General features: G+C 40.7%; 1 protein-coding gene across 3 annotated transcripts; it reads right to left on the bottom strand.

The window, feature by feature from the left end:
- Window positions 1-864: 864 nt before the first annotated feature.
- On the bottom strand, window positions 865-22,366 carry SNAP29 (synaptosome associated protein 29). 3 transcript variants are annotated; one of them, XM_039505483.1, is made up of 7 exons: window positions 22,219-22,366; window positions 20,386-20,782; window positions 16,503-16,699; window positions 14,394-14,479; window positions 13,103-13,207; window positions 11,325-11,510; window positions 865-2,371 (listed from the first exon to the last, which is right to left on the bottom strand). In XM_039505483.1, the coding sequence occupies exons 2-6, from the start codon at window positions 20,635-20,637 to the stop codon at window positions 11,353-11,355; spliced, it is 798 nt and encodes a 265-aa protein (XP_039361417.1). In that variant the 5' UTR covers window positions 20,638-20,782; window positions 22,219-22,366; the 3' UTR covers window positions 865-2,371; window positions 11,325-11,352. The 3 variants fall into 3 exon arrangements, with proteins under 3 accessions (XP_039361417.1, XP_039361419.1, XP_039361420.1); XM_039505485.1 differs by having other exon boundaries at window positions 22,150-22,290; XM_039505486.1 differs by lacking the exon at window positions 865-2,371 and having other exon boundaries at window positions 8,191-11,510.
- Window positions 22,367-22,399: the final 33 nt, after the last annotated feature.

The following is a 22,399-nucleotide window of genomic DNA, read 5'->3' as shown; positions in this document are numbered from 1 at the left end:
CTGATTTTAGAAGGTTAATCAGATTCTTAAACCTTGGGTCAAGTGCCATAGCTATCTTTAGAAATCTCACATTGGTACCTTCCTTGCATTTTGTCCGACCTGCAGTGAAAGTGTTCTTAAAAACAAACAACATGTACTGGGTCATCATCCAAGACTGCTATAACATGAAATACATTGTAGAATGCAGGTAAAACAGAGCAGGAGACATACAATTCTCTCCCAAAGAGTTCACAAATTTAATCAACTTTTTCTTTTAAACAAGCATCATTAGCATGGAAGCGTGTCTGGAATGGTGGCCAAACCATGAAGGTGCATATGAATATTTAGCATATCTGGCACATAAATACCTTACAACGCCAGCTACAAAAGTGCCATGCAGACACCTGTTCTCACTTTCAGGTGACATTGCAAATAATAAGCAGACAGCATTATCACCATAAATGTAAGCAAACTTGTTAGTCTTAGCGATTGGCTGAATGAGAAGTAGGACTGAGTGGACTTGTAGGCTCTAAAGTTTTATATGGTTTTGTTTTCAAGTGCAGTTATGTAACCAAAAAAAATTCCTACATTTCTAAGTTGCATTTTCACAATGAAGAGATTTCACCTCATACAAGTACTGTAGTGCAACAAGAAATACTATTTCTTTTATCATTTTTAGAGTGCAAATATTAGTAATCAAACATAATATAAAGTGAACACTGGATACTTTGTATTCTGTGTTGTAATTGAAATCAATATATTTGAAAATGTAGAAAACCATCCAAAAATATTTAATACATTTCAATTGGTATTCTATTGCTTAACAGTGCAATTAAAACTGCGATTAATTGCAATTAATTTTTTTTAACTAAAAATAATTTGAGTTAATTGCAAGAGCTAAAGATTTTATGTAGGTCCTCTGATGAAGCGGCTTGCAGCTGAGTCACCATCTGTCAGCACTGAACAGTACCACACTCAAGAGGAAAAGGAACATGGGGAGAAAATGTTCTTGAGTCCTACTTTGACCTTTCAGAATTCCATCTGTTCTTTTGTGACCATCCACACATCACTCTCTGATTCAACAATATCCTAATGTGAGCATATTAAAAAACCCTGCATCAAGCGAAATTGTGTAGCCAATGTCAGAAATGAATCTGCTCCTTTTTGTGTCAGGCTCTGCCTATTTTCATTTTATGAAGGCTGAAATTTAACTGTTAGTAGTAAACAATTCTTCCTATTCTAATAGGGAGCCTCAGTCCTTAAACTGATTTTTGGTTGCCTTTGAAGAGGAGAAGGGGTGCGTGAAAGGAGGAAATTAAATTTTGACATGAATAGTTATTTTTTTAAAATAAATTATTTTCATGGGTCCTCCCAAAGATGCCTCAATAACATCCAGATCTTCTTCTAGCAACCCTGAATATGAATGGCCCAGTTTAAGATGTGGCTCTTGCCAGTTTGACTGCTACTTTTAGTTACTACATACTGGTAAACCTTGATTATATAATGAAGTGAACAAAGCCTGGGCTGTGATTGACCATACTCATTCACAAAGAGAAAGAACATAGGTAATTTTCTGGGAATTGGGGAGGAGAAGTTTATTGTGCTTTTAAACCCATTATATCCTTGGATTAAAACAGGGATGGCCAAATACAGCCCACAGACTTACAACCGAGCCCTGAATGTATCCTTGTATTACAAATGAGGGTGGTCAATCAAGGCTACAAATCCCAGAATGCTCTGCTCCATCCTGACCAACCATAAACATCATCTTAAAAATGAGGCAGATGCAATATGATCTATTCTGCACAACTTGCTGGGCCCTCACGATCCTGGCAAATTGCCAACGTGGCCCTCAGTTGACTAGCATCATGGGAACGTTAGCCTTTTACTTACTGGGTTAGGAAGAAATAAGCTAGTATGTACTGAAGTGCTTGTCTGCTCATATCTACTCACCCTCACATAATACAAGCAAAATTGCTTTGTTACATTTGACCTACATTGAGATTAACTTTCCAGCTATTCTCTGTATTATAAAAATATGATAGTGCATAGAAGCTATTTATCGCCTTATTTTAGGGAAATAATATTATGAACATCAATATGGCCAAGCTCCTGAAGATCAGATTCCAATTTGTCAGTCTGCTCACACATTTCACAGTCCATCTGTTTTCTTTTGATGATAGCTGTGCAAAGCACCAGAGAAATTCACTTCAGAGACACGACCGTTGCTGATGTTTATTTTGATATTTCTGGCGAGTTTCAATATTTTCCATCTTTCACTATATCCCAACATTGCCTTTAATTGCTTCTTGTCAGCAGATTTTCAAGTTATCCCTCCTGGCTGTTTTCTCCCAGCTCCTTCATTATTTGACAACACTCCAGTCATGATATACTGCAGAAAGAGGTATCAAAATGGGAAAGCAGTTGATGAAATTCAAAATAAAAGTTAGGTAGGACTGTTATAGTACATGGCCAATGGCTAACTGAATAGTTTAAAAATCATCACAGAAAGAGGGTAAGAATATATCTGAAGAATGAATTTCTTTTCTCTGCTAAGACATCTCATTTTATATACATCCACAACAAAAGTACTCAATTTCACGAAGCTTACCAAATTTCAGTCCAAATCTTTGAACTGTTCAAATTCTATTATATGCCATTACTCCCAGGGAGTAAAAGTTGAAAGAGAACCACAAAAGGTCAAAAAACAACAACAAAAATATGTTCTCACAAGAACTGTCCCCACAATACTGACACTCACCAAGCCTGGGGGAGAAAGAAGTTTCCTTAGAGATTACTGAAGATGCTCCAAGATACCAAATAACACAGGCCCCGAGTGACTCAGCAAGTATGTAACCATGTGTCTGACTAAGGATGCGAATAACCCCCATTGACGTGTATTGTACTTTCCACATGGTGAAAGTTAGGCACATGCCTTGCTGAATTAGGGTGACAAATTGCTGCCTCCTTCATCTCTGTTAATGGGGCACAGTCCAGAAAATAGCATTATTCCATCTTTGACCATTGTTACTGCCTGGTAGAAGCCTAAGTATTCAGCTGAAACCATGTGATACACATGGGGAGGGGTTATGCTCACCTCCCTTGGACACAGGTGAAGCCTTCAGGCTGCTGAGAGCTTGCCAACGTAAACCCAGCACTGGAGCACAGTAGCTGGAGTGGGAAATAGTACAGTCCAGATGCAGATCAGTAAAACAAACATTTTTTTTTAAATTATTTATTTAGCTTACGGAGATTGTTGAAAGGAAATGCCTTTCCAGAAATTCTAACCTAGAAATGCTAGGAAAGCCAGTGTAGCCAGAACAACGAGGAGTACTTGAGACAATTCAATTAAAGTGCGCTATTATCAGCAGGAGGAAAAAAAAAATCACTTTTATAGTGGTAATCAGGGTGGCCCATTTCAAACAGTTGACAAGAAGGTGAGAGTAACACTGTGGGAAAAATTAGCATGGGGAAATTAGCTTTTAGCTTGTGAAATGACCCATCCACTCCCAGTCTTTATTCAGGCCTAATTTGACAGTGTCCAGTTTGCAAATTAATTCCAGTTCTGCAGTTTCTCGGAGTCTGTTTTTGAAGGTTTTTTTGTTGAAGAATTGCCACTTTTAAGTCTGTTATTGAGTGTCCAGGGAGGATGAAGTGTTCTCCGACTGGTTTTTGACTGTTATAATTCTTGATGTCTGATTTGTGCCCATTTATTCTTCTGCGTAGAGATTGTCCGGTTTGGCCAATGTACTATGCACCTGTGAATCATCTTCATTTCCTTTGCTTTCAGCTTCTGTGATGAAAACCCAACTACAGTATTGGTCTCTTCAAAAGATGAGCTAGGCCGTGATTGTGGCAGAAGAACTTTTTCCCCCAGACACCACAACCCAACCACTAACTGTTCAATGAGCTAAAACAGTACAGGGCTCATCTAGAAGGGATCCAGCCAATAACAGATCAGCATCTAGTACGGACAGCTTTCTAGCTAGTTAACTATGGCCCCCATCACAATAGCATCCAAGCAGCTCCTGATCATGGGTTAATTTAACCTGACACTACCCCGGTGAAATAAGGGAATATTACAATCCCCATTTTACAGAAAGGGAATTAAGGCACAGAAGGATTTGCCCAAGGTCACACAAAGAAACGGACAGAACCAGGATCTGAACCCCATGTCTCCTGAATTCCAGCCCACTACCTGGGCTGAGAAGAATTTGGACTCAATGGAGGGACAAAGGGAATAACATCAGCAGATCCCCTTTCCTTTCCATTGGGGTAAGGTGGGTAGGTCCAATGAAGGGAAGGAGATAAATAGTGGGATGGAGGAATAGGGAGGAAGCTGGGGGGAAAGCTAAAAGTCACAGTGCAGAGATACAGGGGAAGGAAAAGTGGGGTATAGGGACAGGATTAAGTGAGAGGAGCAGAATGCAGAATTAAAATGACCATAGGAAGGGATTAAAACCAATGAGTAAATACACTGGTATTGGTGAAACAAACATAAAAACAAAATACATAAACATTAATCCTTGTCTGTTTTACTTTAAACACATCTGATAAGTCTGGGTACAGCTTTACATAAATAAAGGCAAAATGATAAACATTTTAAAATGAGAGATTAAAAACATCTCATACAACATCCTTTCTTTCACTCACTGCTATGTGCATGCATGTTGTCTATTTAGATTATAAACTCTTAAGGGCAAGGTCCAGCACATTCTAGGGACAATGAACATTTTGGTTACATTATTTATAAATTCCAACCCCTCTCCTCTCCCTTCCTTGCCACAATGAAGGACAAAGAAACCCAGAGTGTCTCAGTAGCACATTTCACATCTCTGTTGCCCCAATTGCTGTGAAAAACAGAAGGATGTCGGGTGTACTGACAAGACCAAACACTGTTGGAGGCAGAATGTAACCTGCTTATAGAGTGTTGGGCTCATCTTTGGATAGAATTGATTTTCCATAAACAGGAAAATCATATTTACCAATAAACTAATTAAGAAAGCTATACAAACCAAGAAACACAGAATTAGGATGTCAATGAGGTCCGTCCTCCCACAAGGCATCAATGCACAGCAATGGGAATCTGTTTGTTAGGGATCTCCACTCTGTCTACAGTGTAGTCACAGCCTGATAGCTCTGCACCAGCTATAAAGGGCCTAGTTGGAAAACTATCAAGTTATTGTACTTACACAACCCCTGCCCCTAGTAAGACATCCAGACAGCTTCCTAGTAACAGTTTGGCAGCTCTCTTATTTTGGGGCCAACTCCACCTTTCTTTCAGCCCCAGGATTCTATAAATCTTCTGTTCCCCGGGGGGAAAGGGCACACTGAAGGAAATGAAAAATGGGAGAATTCTCTCTTTGTTTGTGTGGGGGAGGGGAGGAGGGGAGTTGAGGATGATGAGAAAGAAGAAGGGGCTGGAGGAGGAAAAGAAACACAGCTGAGGTTAGGGTATCCGTTTCTTCCAAAAGGACAATCGTTCCATTTTTTGCCTACATAACTGCATGAGCATCTCTCCTTCACCTCCCTTTCCCTTTCTCACTTCCAAGAAAGCCAAGGATTCAGTTGTGGTCAAGGAAACCCATTAAGAGAGCATAAAAGGGAGAAAATACCTGGCCAGCCATAAATAAAATAGCCCCATATCTTCACATGAAGCCAGATAATTCTAGCAGTTGTGGAAGAAATCTAAGTCTGCACATAAGTACAGTGAGCTGAGACCCAGAAGAGACTAGTGTACACAGTGCTTCTAACTTCTCTCCAACATCTCTGCTGTACTCTAGGATTCATCTGCCACGTTTACAAGGTAGGAGGACAGAGAGGTTCTCAACTCCTATTTGTAGGAGATCCATGCTGAGGGACACAAGTGGCACTAGAATTGTAGTAGATACTTCAATTCTAAGCACCATTCCGATTCCTGTAAGAACTAGCTCCTCATTTCTACTAAGAATTTCTTGCAATAAGACCTTCAAAGGCTCTTTCCTGTGGCACTAACTGGCACTGAGGTATTTAAATCCCTACCATATAGAGGTTTCCAAAATCCACATTACTCTCCCCAAATACAAGTACCATCACCACCATTGTTACAGGCACCTTCAAAAATACTGGTATGACCAGACTGGGGACCATGCCCAAAACTACATTCCTGCTGGTTTAAAGCTTGCAACACACTGTATAATTTGATTGCCTTATTCCCCAAGAGCTGCCCCTTACACAGAACGTAGCCAACCTGTGATATTCACTGCTAGACTCAAATACTGTGGCTGGATTTTGATGTTTTTAAATAAAGTCTACATTTTATTACCAACAATTAAAGCTATGCATGTTAATTGAGGGCATGCCAAACCCCAAGATTCAGGTACTAGAGTGATCACCACAGAGTCAGGCAGAAATTCACCCCACACTCAAAAGCATCTGCTACCAGGCACAGCAATCCCAATAGGCTCATGCATTGGAAATCCTAATTTTCCTATATAGTATTAAGGGTTGTTGTTCAGCAGGAAATGACTGGTGAAATTACAAGATTTGCTAAAGCATCTCCTTCCAGAGTTATAGTTCCTAAGAATGACACCACACTAGAGCAGCTTTTGGGAGTGGACAGATTGTTATTTATAATGGAAATATCCTCAGTTAAAGAATATCCTTTTATGGAAAAAAATTCAATCAATATACTTTGATGGCGTCCAGCATCTGGAAACAATACTTTCATCCTGGAAATAAAATGCAACAAGTCTTCATGTACAATAAGCACTTTTATTGAGCATCTCACCCTTCAATATAGATTCCATTTGACATCTTAAATTGCTGAATTATAATCCATTTTAATCTTTCATTAAGAAAGAAAGAGAAAGACTTCAATTTTGCTTGCATAAAAAATTAAATCTGTGTGGTGTATAATTATGTTACTATTAAAATAAAGGCCAGGGCTGTAGTCAAATAATCACTACCTATAATGCTGATGTCACACAAATTTCAAAGCCAAAAACGTTCTCGTTTCTATGGATTTATCCATGTAAAAGGAACAACAAAAGTCAGTTTGTTCTGAAGGCTGAACAGCTAGAAAAAGTATTTTCTATTTCCTAGTTTTACATAAGCTGAACATTCACAAAAGCTATTAGGCAGCAAAATATTTTACATTTCAATCATGTAAAAAACTGAAATTTTAGACATAAGCTAAATTTTCAGAGTATTGTTTGCATACGATCTAAATACAGTAGCCTCAAGACAGCAAAAGAGAGTTTCTTCTAGACATTTTGTATGCACACACAAAGTCATAGGCCATGATCCTGCACTGAGTACCATGCAGGCAGACCCATGTGCCCAGGCAGAGCCCCAATGATTTCAGTTAGACTCAGCCTGTGCAGTTCCCAGTGCAAGAACAGGGCCTTAGAGCCTACATCTTGGCTGCTCTAGATTTAGTGCAGTTTTGGTTCAATGCTCAAGAACAGTTTTATAGGTACAATTTATTACAAACCAATGGCCAGATTTAATTTCTTAAAAGAGGGCTGCTTATTGTCAAATCTATGCTCAGACAGATAAAAATTCTGAATAATCGTAATACCCCTAATCTCATTTAAAGAAATTAATCTTCCTACAAGGGAGCCAGTCTCACTTTATAAGGATACCTGCATAGAAGTTTTTGCAACCTTATTTTGATATTTAACACTAACTGCCACTCAAGCCAATAAACGTTGCCTAGTCTACAGTACTACCAGTAAAAAGAACAAGTACTGGTGGCACCTTAGAGACTAACACATTTATTTGGGCATAAGCTTTGGTGGGCTAAAACCCACTTCATCAGATGCATGCAGTGGGAAATACAGTAGGAAGATATATATACACAGAGAACATGAAAAAATGGGTGTTGCCATACCAGCTATAATGAGACTAATCAATTAAGGTGGGCTATTATCAGCAGGAAAGAAAAAAAAAAAAACTTTTGTAGTGATAATCAGGATGGCCCATTTCCAACAGTTGACAAGAAGGTGTGAGTAACAGTAGAGGAAAAAAATAGCATGGGAAAATAGTTTTACTTTGTGTAATGACCCCTCCACTCCCAGTCTTTATTCAAGCATAATTTAATGATGTCCAGTTTGCAAATAATTCCAATTCAGCAGTTTCTCACTGGAGTCTGTTTTGAAGTTCTGCTGTAAAGAAAGGGAGCTACCCTGCTAACAGGCACACTTAAGCAGAATAGTTGGTTGAACTGGCACTCAAGGGTAAGCTTGCAGAATCATTTTTAAAAAGCTTAGGCCAACATGAGAGGGTAAGTTTCTCAATGGTATCCGACAGAAAGATGAAATGGTATTTTAGGATCTAAAAGACTAGTTATAGAAATTAAGCCTTCAGCAGCATGGGAAGACAGAAATTTCTAGGAAAGAAAAAAAAAGTCAGCTTTTCAGTTATTTCCTTTTTTTGAAAAATAGTTTTTAGTCAGCAAGAGTTTCATCACTGTATTACAAAACACAGCATTGCTCTCTTCACATTGTTAACGTTTATGTTCTTTAGCAGCAGACAGTGTAAAGCATTTTCTATGAAAGCTAGGAAAGGAGTTCAGCTTGCAGTAGATTTTAGTTTATGCTTAAACACAACTCTCATCCCCACAAAAGAGCCCTAATGTGGAAAGCAACCCTTTAAAATGGGACCATAGACATTAGTAGAGCAGGAAGCCCGTAAACAATGAGGAAATAGCAGATGTCACCAACTAGCAAGGGTGAATGGGGTTGAGTAAAGAGATGAGAAATTAGGCCTTTGTAGAAATCCCGCATAATTCTGAGTTCTAGTTTGAAATGTGTAATGATCAGAATGTTCTAAAAGCCAAAGTAAATTTCTTATAGCAAAGGTCTTCCCCCAAGGACACAAGCAGCTTTTAGTAAGGTTGATAAAACTACATTATTAAAAGAAGTCCTGTTTTGTGCAATAAATTCTATTTCTTCTTAAAATAAATTATGTCATAAAGGCATCCCTGTTAAAATAACAAATCTATTGCCATCACTGTTCATATCCAAGCCCCATATTCCTCTCATTTTTCAATATACACGAACACGTAGTTGGATCTTCTAGCTACATTTCTTCTCCATTAGCTACAACTCAATGGAGAAAACTATTCAGCCTGCACACTGATTACCAAGGTCTTGCTTTAGGAAAAGTCTAGTTGTGGGGTAAGCATATACATGTGAAGGCAGATTTCAAATAATTTAATAGTGTTACTAACTAGTAGTGGAATTTTCCACAAATTTTTAAACTCGGGATAAAATACATATACACACAGCTCGGACGCATAAAAGAAAGATGCCTCTGTCAATCAGCACTGTGTCCTGGAAGTTCTATAGCAAGAAAACACAACCTCCTCCCCCCCCCCCCGCCTCCAATTTTTTCTGACGAGTACTTAAATAAGCCATCAAAGGTAGGCAGGACAAACATTTGAATCTTCCTTCCCCTCACACGCTTTCAGCTTTTTACAAGTTAATGATATCTGATCTGTTACTTCCTAAATAAATGCCTTAACATTAAGAGGCGACAGCTAATCACGCGTGAATATCCTGGCAATGGGGGAAAGCACTAGTAATGGTATGTATACACAAGGACAGAAGATGTGTAGGTAGTAACAGGCTTTTTCAAAACTTCCAAATGGGAGATGAAAAGAAAATTAAAAAGGTGAAGAAAGATATATGGCAGAATACTCTAATAATTGGCACCTATGCGTTTCTGGCTGGTGGCAGCCACTTTCTTTGCAAAGTGATATTTGTGACACCAGCAGGGCAGGGTGCAGCATAAACTAGTTTTCAAATGGTTTCACATCAGAGAAATGTAATTACCAGGAGCACTAGAGGAGTTATTTTCCAGTAACATTGCCCCCCAATAGCAAGGAAGTTCAGATGGTTTAATGCTTTACTTTCCTACACAGACTGTATAGAACAAGAGGGTTGAAAATTCTCTAAGTCCTTTATGCGCTAGAGGGAGTATGTTCTCACCAAGGCAGAAGATGGGATTTGAACAAGTCTTTTTTTAAATGGGAAAATGTGTTAATTTAGTGATTATGAAAGGTACTGAATCAACAGACCTAGACACCAAAGTTTTCCATTTATCAACACAACATGAAGCACAGGCAACTGTATACAATGCAAGTTTCTCCACAGTGCCAATCGATGTGCCATGACAACCTGGAGGGATGAGGTGCAGTGAACAGGGTTTTAATTTGCTGGCCTCTCTGCTTGGACTGCCAACCAGGTTCTTACTGTCAAATGTGGTGGTGAATTTTGCGATATGGACACTTGTCCAATAAGATCTGAATCGATACTATCTGCTCATTTTAGAGACGTCACCAATCAGGCAGATAGATGATGATCATTTGGTTGTTACCTTCCCACGGCTGTAGAATTAAAATGATTTTTGTTTAACAATGTTATTTACAAAGGCATAAGGGGAAAATAAACGCAGCAGGTGGATTCCAGTTTGGATTTTGAAAACTGGAAGTAATTAAAACATTTGTCATCTGTAGGAACTAAAAATTGCAAAGCCAGAGAGCTGGAGAGCATGTAGGTATATGTGCAAGTTTAATTTCTCAACAATGGTGATGGCGGTGGAAGAAATAGTCATCACATAAGACTATGGCATGAACTCCCCCACTCCACCTTTCCTATTTGAAAAAATTAAAATTTTTAATATTGAAGTACTAGTCCAAATCTCCATTTTTAAGAGAGATGCTGCTGTTCAAATAGCCACCTACTCAGTAGGCTGACGAAAAGCAGCACATGAAGGACAACCGCCACCATCAGTGGAGGATTTTTGAGCGTGCAGAATCACTTCCCCCTAGGCACAGTGTTAGTACCAGCATCATTGCATGTCACATTTGACAACTATTCCAATTATTTGGAGACCTCTGAGATTCCTTAGGAACAAACACAGAAATGCTAGGGAACATCATTCAGAATTATTTTTACAGCTGGTAATCTGTATGTTTACATATAGCTATTTTTAAATTCTTAAACAATTCATTGCAAAACAGGTTGAAAATTTAGTTAATTTTCTTTGCCACAGTTCTAAGAGTAAGGGCACTGAAACATGTAGACTGAAAATTCCTATATGCACATGGCACATCATAATACAAATGAATAGGCATCCAGAGTGAAGGATTGTAACCAGATGCAGAAAGATGTGCTGTCTAATGTACACATATGTATATATTAAGAAGTATTTTAAGATCTTATGTTGCACTCAAGATTCTGCGATATTAATGATAGCTAAACCACTGACAAAGTAAGAAATGGATATTGCCCAAGATTTAAAACAAAAACAAAAACAAAGAACCCCCCCAGCAAGATAAACATCCAAGAAGATCTTACACTGAAGGAAAGAATTTCTGAGAAGTCTTTAAAGTTGTCGGACTTTTCTTTCAGTGCTTGCAATATTGACATCCAGTTTGTCTACTTTTCCAGTTAGCCGGTCAAGAATGTCATCCTGCTCTTCAATTTCTGTCTGCAGACCCAGAGCCAGGTTTTTCAGACGGCCCAGCCCAGAGGACATGTCATCTGCCAATGGAGAGAGGGAGTATGAAGGTTCAAACAGCAGGAATTACACGATATAGGGTGCCATTTAAATGGGCGTGTCAAAATTCCCATTTCCCCCAAAACCTTAAATTAAACCAAGTGTCAGTGAAAGCGACTTAACTATTCCCCTACAATATTTGCAACACAAATGTTACAACACTGGTAGCACATTAGTACCAGAAAAGTGACTAATCTGTTTTCATTACTCAAAGTACATTGTAAACTAAAAGACAGAAATGGTGAAAACTAATTTTGATCTTTATAAACTAAGGTATTTGTTGTGTCTAAAACACACCCCTACCCCAATATAATGCAACCTGATATAACACGGTAAAGCAGTGCTCCGGAGGGGCGGGGCTACACACTCCGGTGGATCAAAGCAAGTTCGATATAACGCGGTTTCACCTATAACGTGGTAAGATTTTTTGGCTCCCAAGGACAGCGTTATGTGGAGGTAGAGGTGTATATTTAAACATGTGAACTTTCTCCCTTTACTTTAAGGATGGATATTTTTTCCTTGACTCTGTACATTTGACACCCTAACATGAGCAGTCTCTCACAGTTAGTTAGTATTTTAAGCTCATTAAAAGGACGTTTTAAGCATTTGCTTATGAAGTCTTCAGAATCCAAACTGATGTGTTACTGACATTCATATAAACTCAAACATACTATGCAAAATAAATGGTACATTCTACATTACAGGAGACTATGGTATTCATATTTTTGGTATTTAAATGCTAACATGAGTATTTCCTTACTGGTATTCTTATCAGTAATACCCAGCTAATGTGCTTTTTCAGCATAGCCGGATGAACCTGCTTGGCCCTGTTCCATTCATTTGAAGAGATGTTGCATAGGAATGTCTGCACAGCAACTGGTTAAACATACAGCAGATATTATTTTGATGTAGTCAAAGGCAAGATATTTAAATTACGCAAAGTAGCAACTGGTACCAGGTTAAAAAGTTTTGGGATGACCGTAGTGTGGCTTTCTTTAAAAAATAAATTGTTCAGCAGTTCAGTAACCAAACATCTTTGAATAATTGTTTTTGTCTTAGTGAAGTCCAATACTGAAATAAAAGCCATAGGCTCACAGAAAACAGAAAATACTGAGACCCCGGCAGGGATACCCCATTGCAGATGTTAGTTTCCATACATATTTATATTATTGCAATAATCCTAGCCAGTTTCAATCTATAACTGGTTTTACGTTAAAAGCATTTTTAACTCAGATCTATTACTAACCTGTGTCATCTGTCCTACAACAGTCTGCCATCTGGTCAAAATCCATTTTGGACAAGAAGCAGACCACTAAATTCATAGTATGTGTGAAACATGATGGGACTTAATTGTGAAGACTGGCCTAAAGCATGTAGCAGATCTACCAGGCAGAGGCTTTTGAAATTGAAACTGCATACACAGAGAATCTTGTATGATTAAAGGTCTGTGTGTAAACTAAACACAAAGTTTTAAGGACAGAGCTAGCTGGGAATAGACTGCTCTGAATTCTCTCAGGCTTTAAATAGCGAGATATGGAAATCATGTTAAGTCACAGAGCTTCCATTTCTAACTCACCTAAGTTGCTGTCAATTTTCTGGTGGTAAGCTCGGAGATGTTGATTCTTTGGATAAACATCAGGTTGGGCAGAAGATTCTGAATTGGTTCCACTGAAATCATAGTCTGTTAACAACATAAGACATTTCTAGTCCACATAAATAAACAAAGGAATGGTTCAGAACTATTAAGAATTGCTCTAGCTGACTGACAGCTGGCTTTTTGTCATTTGACTTTCTCAGTGAGACCTAATAGATTCAATGAAACATCACTATCAGTAGGTCTAGCTTTACGATATGCAGAGATACAAGTTTGCAAGTGTATTTCCTGGTTGTAAATTAAAGCAGTAACTAAAGTCCTGTGTGTTGCTTTCTGTAGTCCTGTTACTTAGCTGGGAAAAAAACTGGATCAAAGCCACAAAAGCCAAACAGTGCCCCTTAAGGGCAAGTCACTAGGAAGCTCTTGTACCTCTTGTAGTCAGCTTTCATATGTTGGAGATCTATTTAAATGTTTTAAACACAAGAAATCCCAAGTTGTGTGTTTGTTTTTTAATTAAATGAAAGGCTTCTAGCCTTCTGTTGTAAATTAATGCTTTGCTATCTTCAGAGTGAAGCTCTCTATACGTTGGCAGACAAACGATAGAGCCAGAAGTGTCATTTCTGCACCCCATATAACATGGTAAATGCTAAGTGGTGAAATTAACCATTTAAGTGCCAAACACCAAGTTCACACAATTGTTACGTTTTCAGTGTGCATTAGATCAGTAAGGTACAGTGTTGCTTTATTTATAGATCTATTTCAAAGACTTCAGTATTTTCTAACCCCCACAAATATAGAAAACTAGCTATAACATGGGCCCTTATTTAAAGCAGGCTATGGCCATTCAGCACCAGACATTAGCTGAAGTTTGCTTAGTACAAGAGCAAGGGACAGAACAAAAGCCTACATGCTATTTTATATGAATAAGACGTGTCTCCCGGACTAGGGTGAGCTACATCTGTACTGATAAAGGAGTCAGCCACATTTGAAAGCTGTGGTAACATATGGTTGAAATATGCTCCTTCTGAACCATTTTTAACCATTTGACAGACAGGATATGGCTATACTTGAACAGACTAGGTAGGTTCTTGTACACTGCTTAGGCTGCATCTGCAGGAGGAAGGAACAGTGCTGAATCTTGCAAGCTTCTAACCCTCTTTATTGTTAGTGTCTACATGTGATGATACTCTTTCCAGGAAGGCTAAATAGACACAACTCTAAGCTATGTAAAGCACACCCAAAGTGACGGGCAACATCAAATACATTAACAAACCAGAATTACGCAGCTTCCTTAAATTTGGATGACTCTCCTGGTACTTCGACTCCTGTTCTTTACTAAAGACCATGGCTTCTTTTAATCTGGTGAGAGAAAAAATAAAGATGAAATATTCTTGGTGCCCACTGGTTGAATTTTGTACCGATTGACTAGAATTAGGCCCCAAATTCCTTTAAGAGTAGCTAACTGCTTCTTACTCAGAACCAGCTCCCCTTCTCTTGACATTCATTTTTAATCTTACATGGCTCAATCAAGCCCCCCCGAAGACAACAGAAAAATTCCTATAAACTTCTGTGGGAACAGAATCAAGCCCTCAGTCTTTACCAGTGGAGGCACTCGCCAAGACATATAGCCAAAGACCATACACTAACCTGCCTCCCCCCCGCCCTCGAAACAACAATACAGGTACAATGTTGCTGTGTTATTCACACATTGCTGCTGCACTGAAGGTGAATGTCACATGGTTCTGCTCTAAGAAGTCAGTTAGCTTAATTTTTGTTTGTTTTTATTCAGAGTTGTTAGTAAACTGGAAAGAGAAATAGTACAAGACCACATGATATGCAAGAGGGAGTTTTTCAGTATGCTTGATTATGGCAGGGGTCCAGCTCTGGATTTCCTACTTTTTTTCTTTTTAAACTGGTACGCAAGTTTACAAGGCTGTACAACTACAAACCTCTACAGAGTTCCCATTAAAGGAACTTTCTAGATAATATGAAATTATTCTTACCACAAGTACCAAAAAACTTTTTAGCAAAAGCATCAGAGAAGAAAATAGTCACCATCTTGCTAATTTACAACATACAATTGAAAGAACCTGATCCCCATTACAAGTCATTGGAAAATTGGAACATTTCAGAACTACTGTAAGACAAATTCTATAACTAAAATAAAAATTATTCAATTTTGGATCAGCCATATTTTATATAGTTTCTTACCATCCTGTGATGATACTGATTTTCTCTAGAGATCATGAAAAACACTTAGCACCCATACAGCACTTTTGTCTTCAAATGCTTTCAATAGTCAACTTTCTTATTACCCCATGAAATATATCTGCATATACCAGTACAAACTCGCAGCAATATAATTTCCATGACTAAGGCTTAAAAACATTCTTTTTTTCCTTCTTCCAAATTTTGAAATCAAGTTAGAAAATTAAAGATTTAGCTGTCTTTAACATATAACAAACTTTTTTTGCAATATTTGATTGACCATTTAAGTATCGAAGACTTTTCATCTTTAGTGGGCAGAAACGCATGCTGGTTTGATCAAAATTCCAGAGGCTTATATTTATTAGTATAGAGTACCGAAGTATGTGCTAGGAGATCACAATACAGATGAAAAACTTGGTCACTGACCTAAAGAGCTTACAAACTAAAGCCTCAACATTGCAGTTTGGTCTGTGCTGACTGGTGCCTATGCAGACTCCAGCGCAGAACTGGGGTTCAATATCAGACACAGCACAACAGAGTAAGATGACTATTACTCAGGCTAGTACACAGCATGGAATAAAGGAGAATGGAGGTTATGTTATTTAAACTAAAATGTGTTGGCTACTTCTAAATTGTGCAAGAAGTAGATTTTAAGAAGGGATCCGAATAGAGAAGGGGATAGTGTCCCTGCAGACCATCTCAAGAAATCTATTCCAGCCACAGGGGTGACATGATGGAGTAGTGTTCTTTTAGTTTACATCGTGCAGTGCACAGAGTAAGTTTTCAAGACTTCTCTACTAAGAGCCAGGTATCCCTGCCAACCGTAGATGACTCATGCCTCCCCATACTGGGGGGGGAAGGTGGGCACAATCTAAAGAGGAGGACACATTACCACCTTGCATGTCTCCTTTGTCCAGTGACAGCCCCCTGCCCCAGCCTCAGTGCTCTCCCCACCCCATATTACATGTGGGGGCTGCTGGGGACAGCGGCCCAAGCATGCTGGGGGGCAGGTGCAGTGGGAGAACAGAGCCCTTCTCCATCCTCCGCAGGCCAATCTAGGGCAATGGCAATTGTGAAAAAGGATGAATAAAACCCCACATGCCCCACCTATGTGTCGCCTCTGCTGCCAACTCCAACTGACCACTACCACTCTTAAAATTCTCATTCTACTCACCTGCTGTTTCCTTGGTACTCAGGGGCTCCATTCTGCTCAGGCTTGGTCTCTGGAGGTTTCGATTTGAAGTAGTTTACAAAACCACCAAAGACACTCTTAATGCTATTTATGTGTCTCTGACTAATCTTTAAATCCTGCTCCATTTTATCCACCATTCGTTCAGTGCGCTTTAGTGCTTCACCCTGACGTACAAGTTCCTAAAGGGAAATAGAAAAACGGAAGTTAGTTAAGTCAAGGGACAGATTGTGATGTCAATGATTTCAACATTTAGGAATAAGCTTTCAAGAGCTGCCTTTCCCCTTTTCGATCTAGCGGGCTGTGTTTTATGGATAATTATATAGAATTGCTATACATCTCCTTAGCATGTAAGAGATCCTCTTTGTTTATCATACATGCATTTAAAGTGTCACAGCTTTAAGATATTGTTCTTACTCAGGAGAGCCAGTTAGATGGAAACAGGAAGCCAGAATACTGAATCCTTCCTGAAATTTGAGTTAAGCCCTCCTTGCTTACATATGTCTAGACCAGTGGTCCCCAACGCGGTGCCCGTGGGTGCCATGGCGCCCACCAGGGCATTTATGTGCGCCCACCTAGTGCCCAGCAGGGAAGAGAAGCTGCGGCCCCGTGCCTGCCGGGGACAAAGAAATCCAGGGCTGCAGGCGCTGGTGTTCTCTGTCCCTGGCAGACACGGGGCTGCGGGTTCTCTCCGGCTTCTCTGGAGCTGCAGGCTGCGGGCGCCGGTGTTCTCTGTCCCCGGCAGGCGACGGGCTGCAGCTTCTCTCTGGCTTCGAAGCCAGAGAGAAGCCGCGGCACCGCCCCTGCTGGAGACAGAGAACTCTGGGGCGGCAGGCTTCCTTCTATGTTAAAGAAAGGATAATAAATATATTTGGACCAGCAGTTCAACAATGTTTAACTTTTTTAAAATAAATAAGATGAAAACTGTTTATGCTATTTATTTTGTAAAAACTCCTTAATTTTTCTTACAGGTAGATAAAAAAGAGCAAATTCACATGGTAAGGTGAAAGAGTAATTGCCGAATAATTTAATTAATACCTTTTACATGTAAAATTACCCTTTTTATCTTATGGATTCACATATTATGTATATTAAATATGATGTTTTTCGTATTATTTAATGTACAAATACAAAATAAGCCTTGAAAAATTGTTGGCGCCCGCCACACTCTTCTGAAAACATGAATGTGCTACTGGCCACAAAAAGGTTGGGGACCACTGTACTAGACCATGCTGCCTCATATCATATTTAATTATGCATGCAGCAATTCCTAATGTGGATGATGAAAGTAACAAATAGAAATGGTCCAGATTTCAACCAGTCTATCTGCTAGTACAAATGTTTGTAAATCTTTACTCTGCAGTTGTAAGCAGGCTATGATCAGGAATCAAACCAGCATCTCGCTAAGCTCTCTGGCCTGCCACCCAAAGGGACTGCTTCTTACTGCTCCAGAAAGTGGAGCAGCAGAATTAGTTTCACTTTCCTATTCCGTCGTACAAGCTCAGTAGAAAAGTGGAAACAACAAGATTCCTTATTAATTTAATTCTGTCTTCAGCATTAGATGCATGCAAACAAAAGCAACAAAAACTTGACAATTACATTTCAGGGTGGTGGCAACTGTGAAAAAGGATGACTAAAAGCTTCCAGGAAGAGGAGGATAACCAATAAAAGAGAAAGCAAAAAATGTAGACAGAGGAAAACAGACTTGCTTGAACAAAAAAGCGCCTCTTTCTCCCTGAAGTATTTCTAAAGCGTCTAGCCCTGTGGCACTAAAATCAAGAACTGCCAACTCCAGCTCAAGGCAACTGTAGCCTTCATTAGCTCTACAGTTCTTATTAAGAAATGCCAACTTCCTGCCACCTACTGTGAACAAGATCTAGAAACTTGTTATAGTCACAATTTTTATCAGGTCCTAATACCTTTATCTGCCCTTGCTAAGGTATGTTATATTGTACCATGGAAGTACAGAGCTGAAAAGAGATTACTAATGCAGAATCTACGCTAGTGAGGCAAGTAATGCTGTTAGAATTATTTCAATTCCTGGTTGACATTTTCACTAACAAAGGGTACCATTTTCACACTAATAGTCTGCATTAGGTCATTCAGAAAGGATCCATTGATATAAGAAAATAACACTAACATTTTTCTAAGAGTCTTTTCTGCATTAACTGATTCCTACAGCCTATGCTTTTAAAATTCTAAAGCACACAGGTATGCAGTTTGATATTTCAATGGCTTAACGATATGCAGCCAGAATCCATCTGCTTGCAGTTGCTTTAATGAAAAACAGAACTGCTGTCCATATTCTCTCCTAGATTTACCAAATTTTAGATGACTAGTTTTATCGTGTCTTTTTACTTTCCGTTTCCCTACTCCAGCAACCACTTCTGTGCCATTCAGACTCTACCATTAACACTAAATCAGGCCTACATCGCAAATTTCTTTCAGATTTTCAGTAACAGACCAAATTGTTTTGTGATAAGTGTTGGATTTTTCCTTCCACTATTAGAGAATTTTTCTCAAAGTGTGCATATTGAAGAGTTTACTATCTTTAATCAAGTTACTCATGCAAGCTATTATAGACAATTATATGACTTGTGTATATGTATTCCCTCAGAATAGTATATGCAAACATTACTACCATTTGAGCAAACATCCTCCCTCAACAGATGATGCAGCCCAGAAGACCAAATTAGTGACTCAAGATACTTGGAATAGGTATCATCATCACTTATTCTGAAACATCCCCATCAGACTAAGGGAAATAATTAAGAGGGATGAGTCTAAGCACATTGCATTGTGTGCTATAGTAGTTGCAGGCCACAACTTAACAGGAAAAAGAAGGTCTATCAGACTTCACACAGGTAGAACAATCATTTTCAACAAACAATTGTGGTAACAGAATACCTACATAGGTTTTGCTAATTTTTAATTGGCATTTTTATTAAAATACAGTTACACATCAGACTAATGTTATTAGAGTCTTAATCAGACCCTATAAAGGAAAGCTTCATTGAAAGAACTCAGGTTCGCTCTCCTTAAGACTTTAAAAAAGCCAAGGAACCTGCAACTTGGATTTAAAAACAAACAAAAAAACTAACTAGGAGGAAGGATAGCTCAGTGGTTTGAACAATGGCCTGCTAAACCCAGGGTTGCGAGTTCAGTCCTTGTATGGGCCACTTAGGGATCTGGGGCAAAATCAGTACTTGGTCCTGCTGGTGAAGGCAGGGGGCTGGACTTGATGACTTTCAGGGTCCCTTCCAGCTCTATGAGATTATATATTTACATACACACCTAACTAACAGTTTCACTGCCATTATCACCTCCCAGCCCTGGCAACAATGAACAATTTCTACAGACTACCAAGAAACTAATAGGAGTATTTGATAAAAGACAAAGTTTTCACTTTAAACCCCCTTTAAATACAGTTTATAAAGCAGTTCACCATGACAGCAAGCAAAATATTGGCAGTTAAGGCTTTTTAAGGTATTGAACTAGATTTTTTTTTCCTGGTTTCAGTTGTTTTTGAAGTTTGTGTAGACTACGCAGACATTTAATAAAACCAGTAGGCCAATATGGACCTTTTTGATATGGTTAGTTAAAAGCTGAAGCCACTCAGCATGAACATATTGTCACAATCAAACTTGTCTCCTGATCCTGCACTCACTTAGCCCCATGCTACTCTACTGAGGAAAGTCACACACATGCTTAAATGTTTACAAGATGTGGGCCTGATGTGGTCTCTTTATCTTTAGTGTTAATATTGCTGAGTGAGTCTAATATGTGACTAAATAAACCAGAAGAGAACTTACATAAAGTTTTCATTATATCTTGTATAAAATGAACAATACTGTCATTAAGAACTTACCTCTGATGTGGCTACTCCAATTTGCTCAGATTCATAAATGAGGGAAAGAGATCTATTAGTGCTGTCTTCTGTGGCCTGAGCCCGCCTCAGAACTTCGTGCTGAAGATACCTCTGTTTATTTGTAGCCTCCCTACCTTGCCTTTCAGTAGGGTCATCAAAGATGTCATTTCCATTGTTCCACTTCACTGGCTTCAAACCTTCACCTTCATCATCATCATCAAAGGGATTATAGTTTTTTGTGTAAGATGACATAATGCCAGTTCTTGTTTTCTCCCTTTGCTATAGTTTGAGTGAAACTAGAGATAAGTGAGGTTGAAGTCACACTGGCATTCCCAGGGCCTACAGCAACCACTTCGTTTCAGAGGGATTGAACCTCAATGGGATGAAAAATCTCTATCTGTAAAGGAAACAGAGGAAGAGGGTGAGAGAAAGAATGAACCACACATGACAGATATTAGTCACGTTGCTCAATACGCTACTAGAAGGTGCTCAGAAACTATGCTGAGGAGGCAGTAGAAGAACCTGTAGAGAACAAACTAAACAAATCACAGTAGATTTATCTACTCCCACCTTTTCATGTTCTTTGTATGTATAGATATATATCTTTTTACTATATGTTCCATTCTATGCATCCGAAGAAGTGGGCTGTAGCCCACAAAAGCTTATGCTCAAATAAATGTGTTAGTCTCTAAGGTGCCACAAGTACTCCTGTTCTTTTTGCGGATACAGCCTAACACGGCTGCTACTCTGAAACCTAGCATTACCCTTTGACAATCATTAAAGTAATTCCAGACACAAAACTACTACAGTTGCACTGACATTCACCTTGTTTTAATAGATACCACGGGCCAGCTAAACCCTCTCTCTCTCTCATAGAGCCTCCTGCTAGCTAGCTCTTGCCTTCTCCTCCCGGACCTGTCACACGGCAGATGGGAGAGCCTTCTCCTCGGCAGCTCCGCCGGGGACGGGGCTTTTCCCTGTCTCGGCCCAGATCCCCAGCTCTGCCCCGCTGTGGACCGCTCCCTGGGAAGCTCTCAGGCATTACTCTGCAGTTGTGGCCGGGGGGGGGGCGGGAATCCTAACGCACAGAGCGCCCCGCCAGCACCACCCCAGGGTACGTGGTGTGTATCATCGCCCCACACAGCTGGGGGCCCGGCCGGGGGGGGGGGGATCCTAACGCATGGACCGCCCCGCCAGCACCACCCCGGGGTACCTGGTGTGTATCATCGCCCCACACACCTGGGGGCCCGGCCGGGGGGGGATCCTAACGCACGGAACCCCCCCCCCGCACCACCCCGGGGTACGTGGCCTGTATCATCGCCCCACACAGCTGGGGGCCCGGCCGGGGGGGGGATCCTAACGCACGGAACCCCCCCCCCGCACCACCCCGGGGTACGTGGCCTGTATCATCGCCCCACACAGCTGGGGGCCCGGCCGGGGAGGGGATCCTAACGCACAGACACCCCCCCCGCCAGCACCACCCCGGCGTACCTGGTGTGCATCATCGCCCCACACAGCTGGGGACCCGGCCGGGGGGGGGTGTTGAACCCCTGACAGACGCGGCGGCGGCGGCGGCGGGGTCCCCTCCCCCCAGCCCCCGTCTTATACCGCCCCCCCCCGCCGCCCATCGGGGAGCCCCACGCCCCTTCCGCCTCCGAGACGCCCCCACTCCCGGCGCTCCGGGCCCCAACCCCTCGGAGCCGGGACACCGCCCCTCGCAGGGCCAGGGAGCCGCTTCCCGCAGGGGCCTGTGACCCAGATCACCTCCTGGCCTCGCTCCCGCGGTGAGGGGCCGAGCCGGGCCGCCGGTTCACCACACCGCCCCTCACTCACCCGCCGCTACCGCCGCCAGCGACCCCGACTCCCGCCCGAGCGGCGCCAGCACCCGCCGGCCTCCTCCAGCCCGTGACTACTGGCTCAAACCATCGCTGCCCCTGCGCAGGGGAAGCGGCTGGAACGAACTATAGCTACCCGCGGGTGGGGGTGTGTGTGAAACCATTCTAGCCCGGGGAAG

The sequence above is a fragment of the Mauremys reevesii genome, linkage group 18, assembly GCF_016161935.1.
Source record: "Mauremys reevesii isolate NIE-2019 linkage group 18, ASM1616193v1, whole genome shotgun sequence".
Classification (NCBI taxonomy): Eukaryota; Metazoa; Chordata; order Testudines; family Geoemydidae; genus Mauremys; species Mauremys reevesii.
Note: the sequence above shows the minus strand (reverse complement) of the source record. Positions and strands in the feature narration are given on the sequence as shown.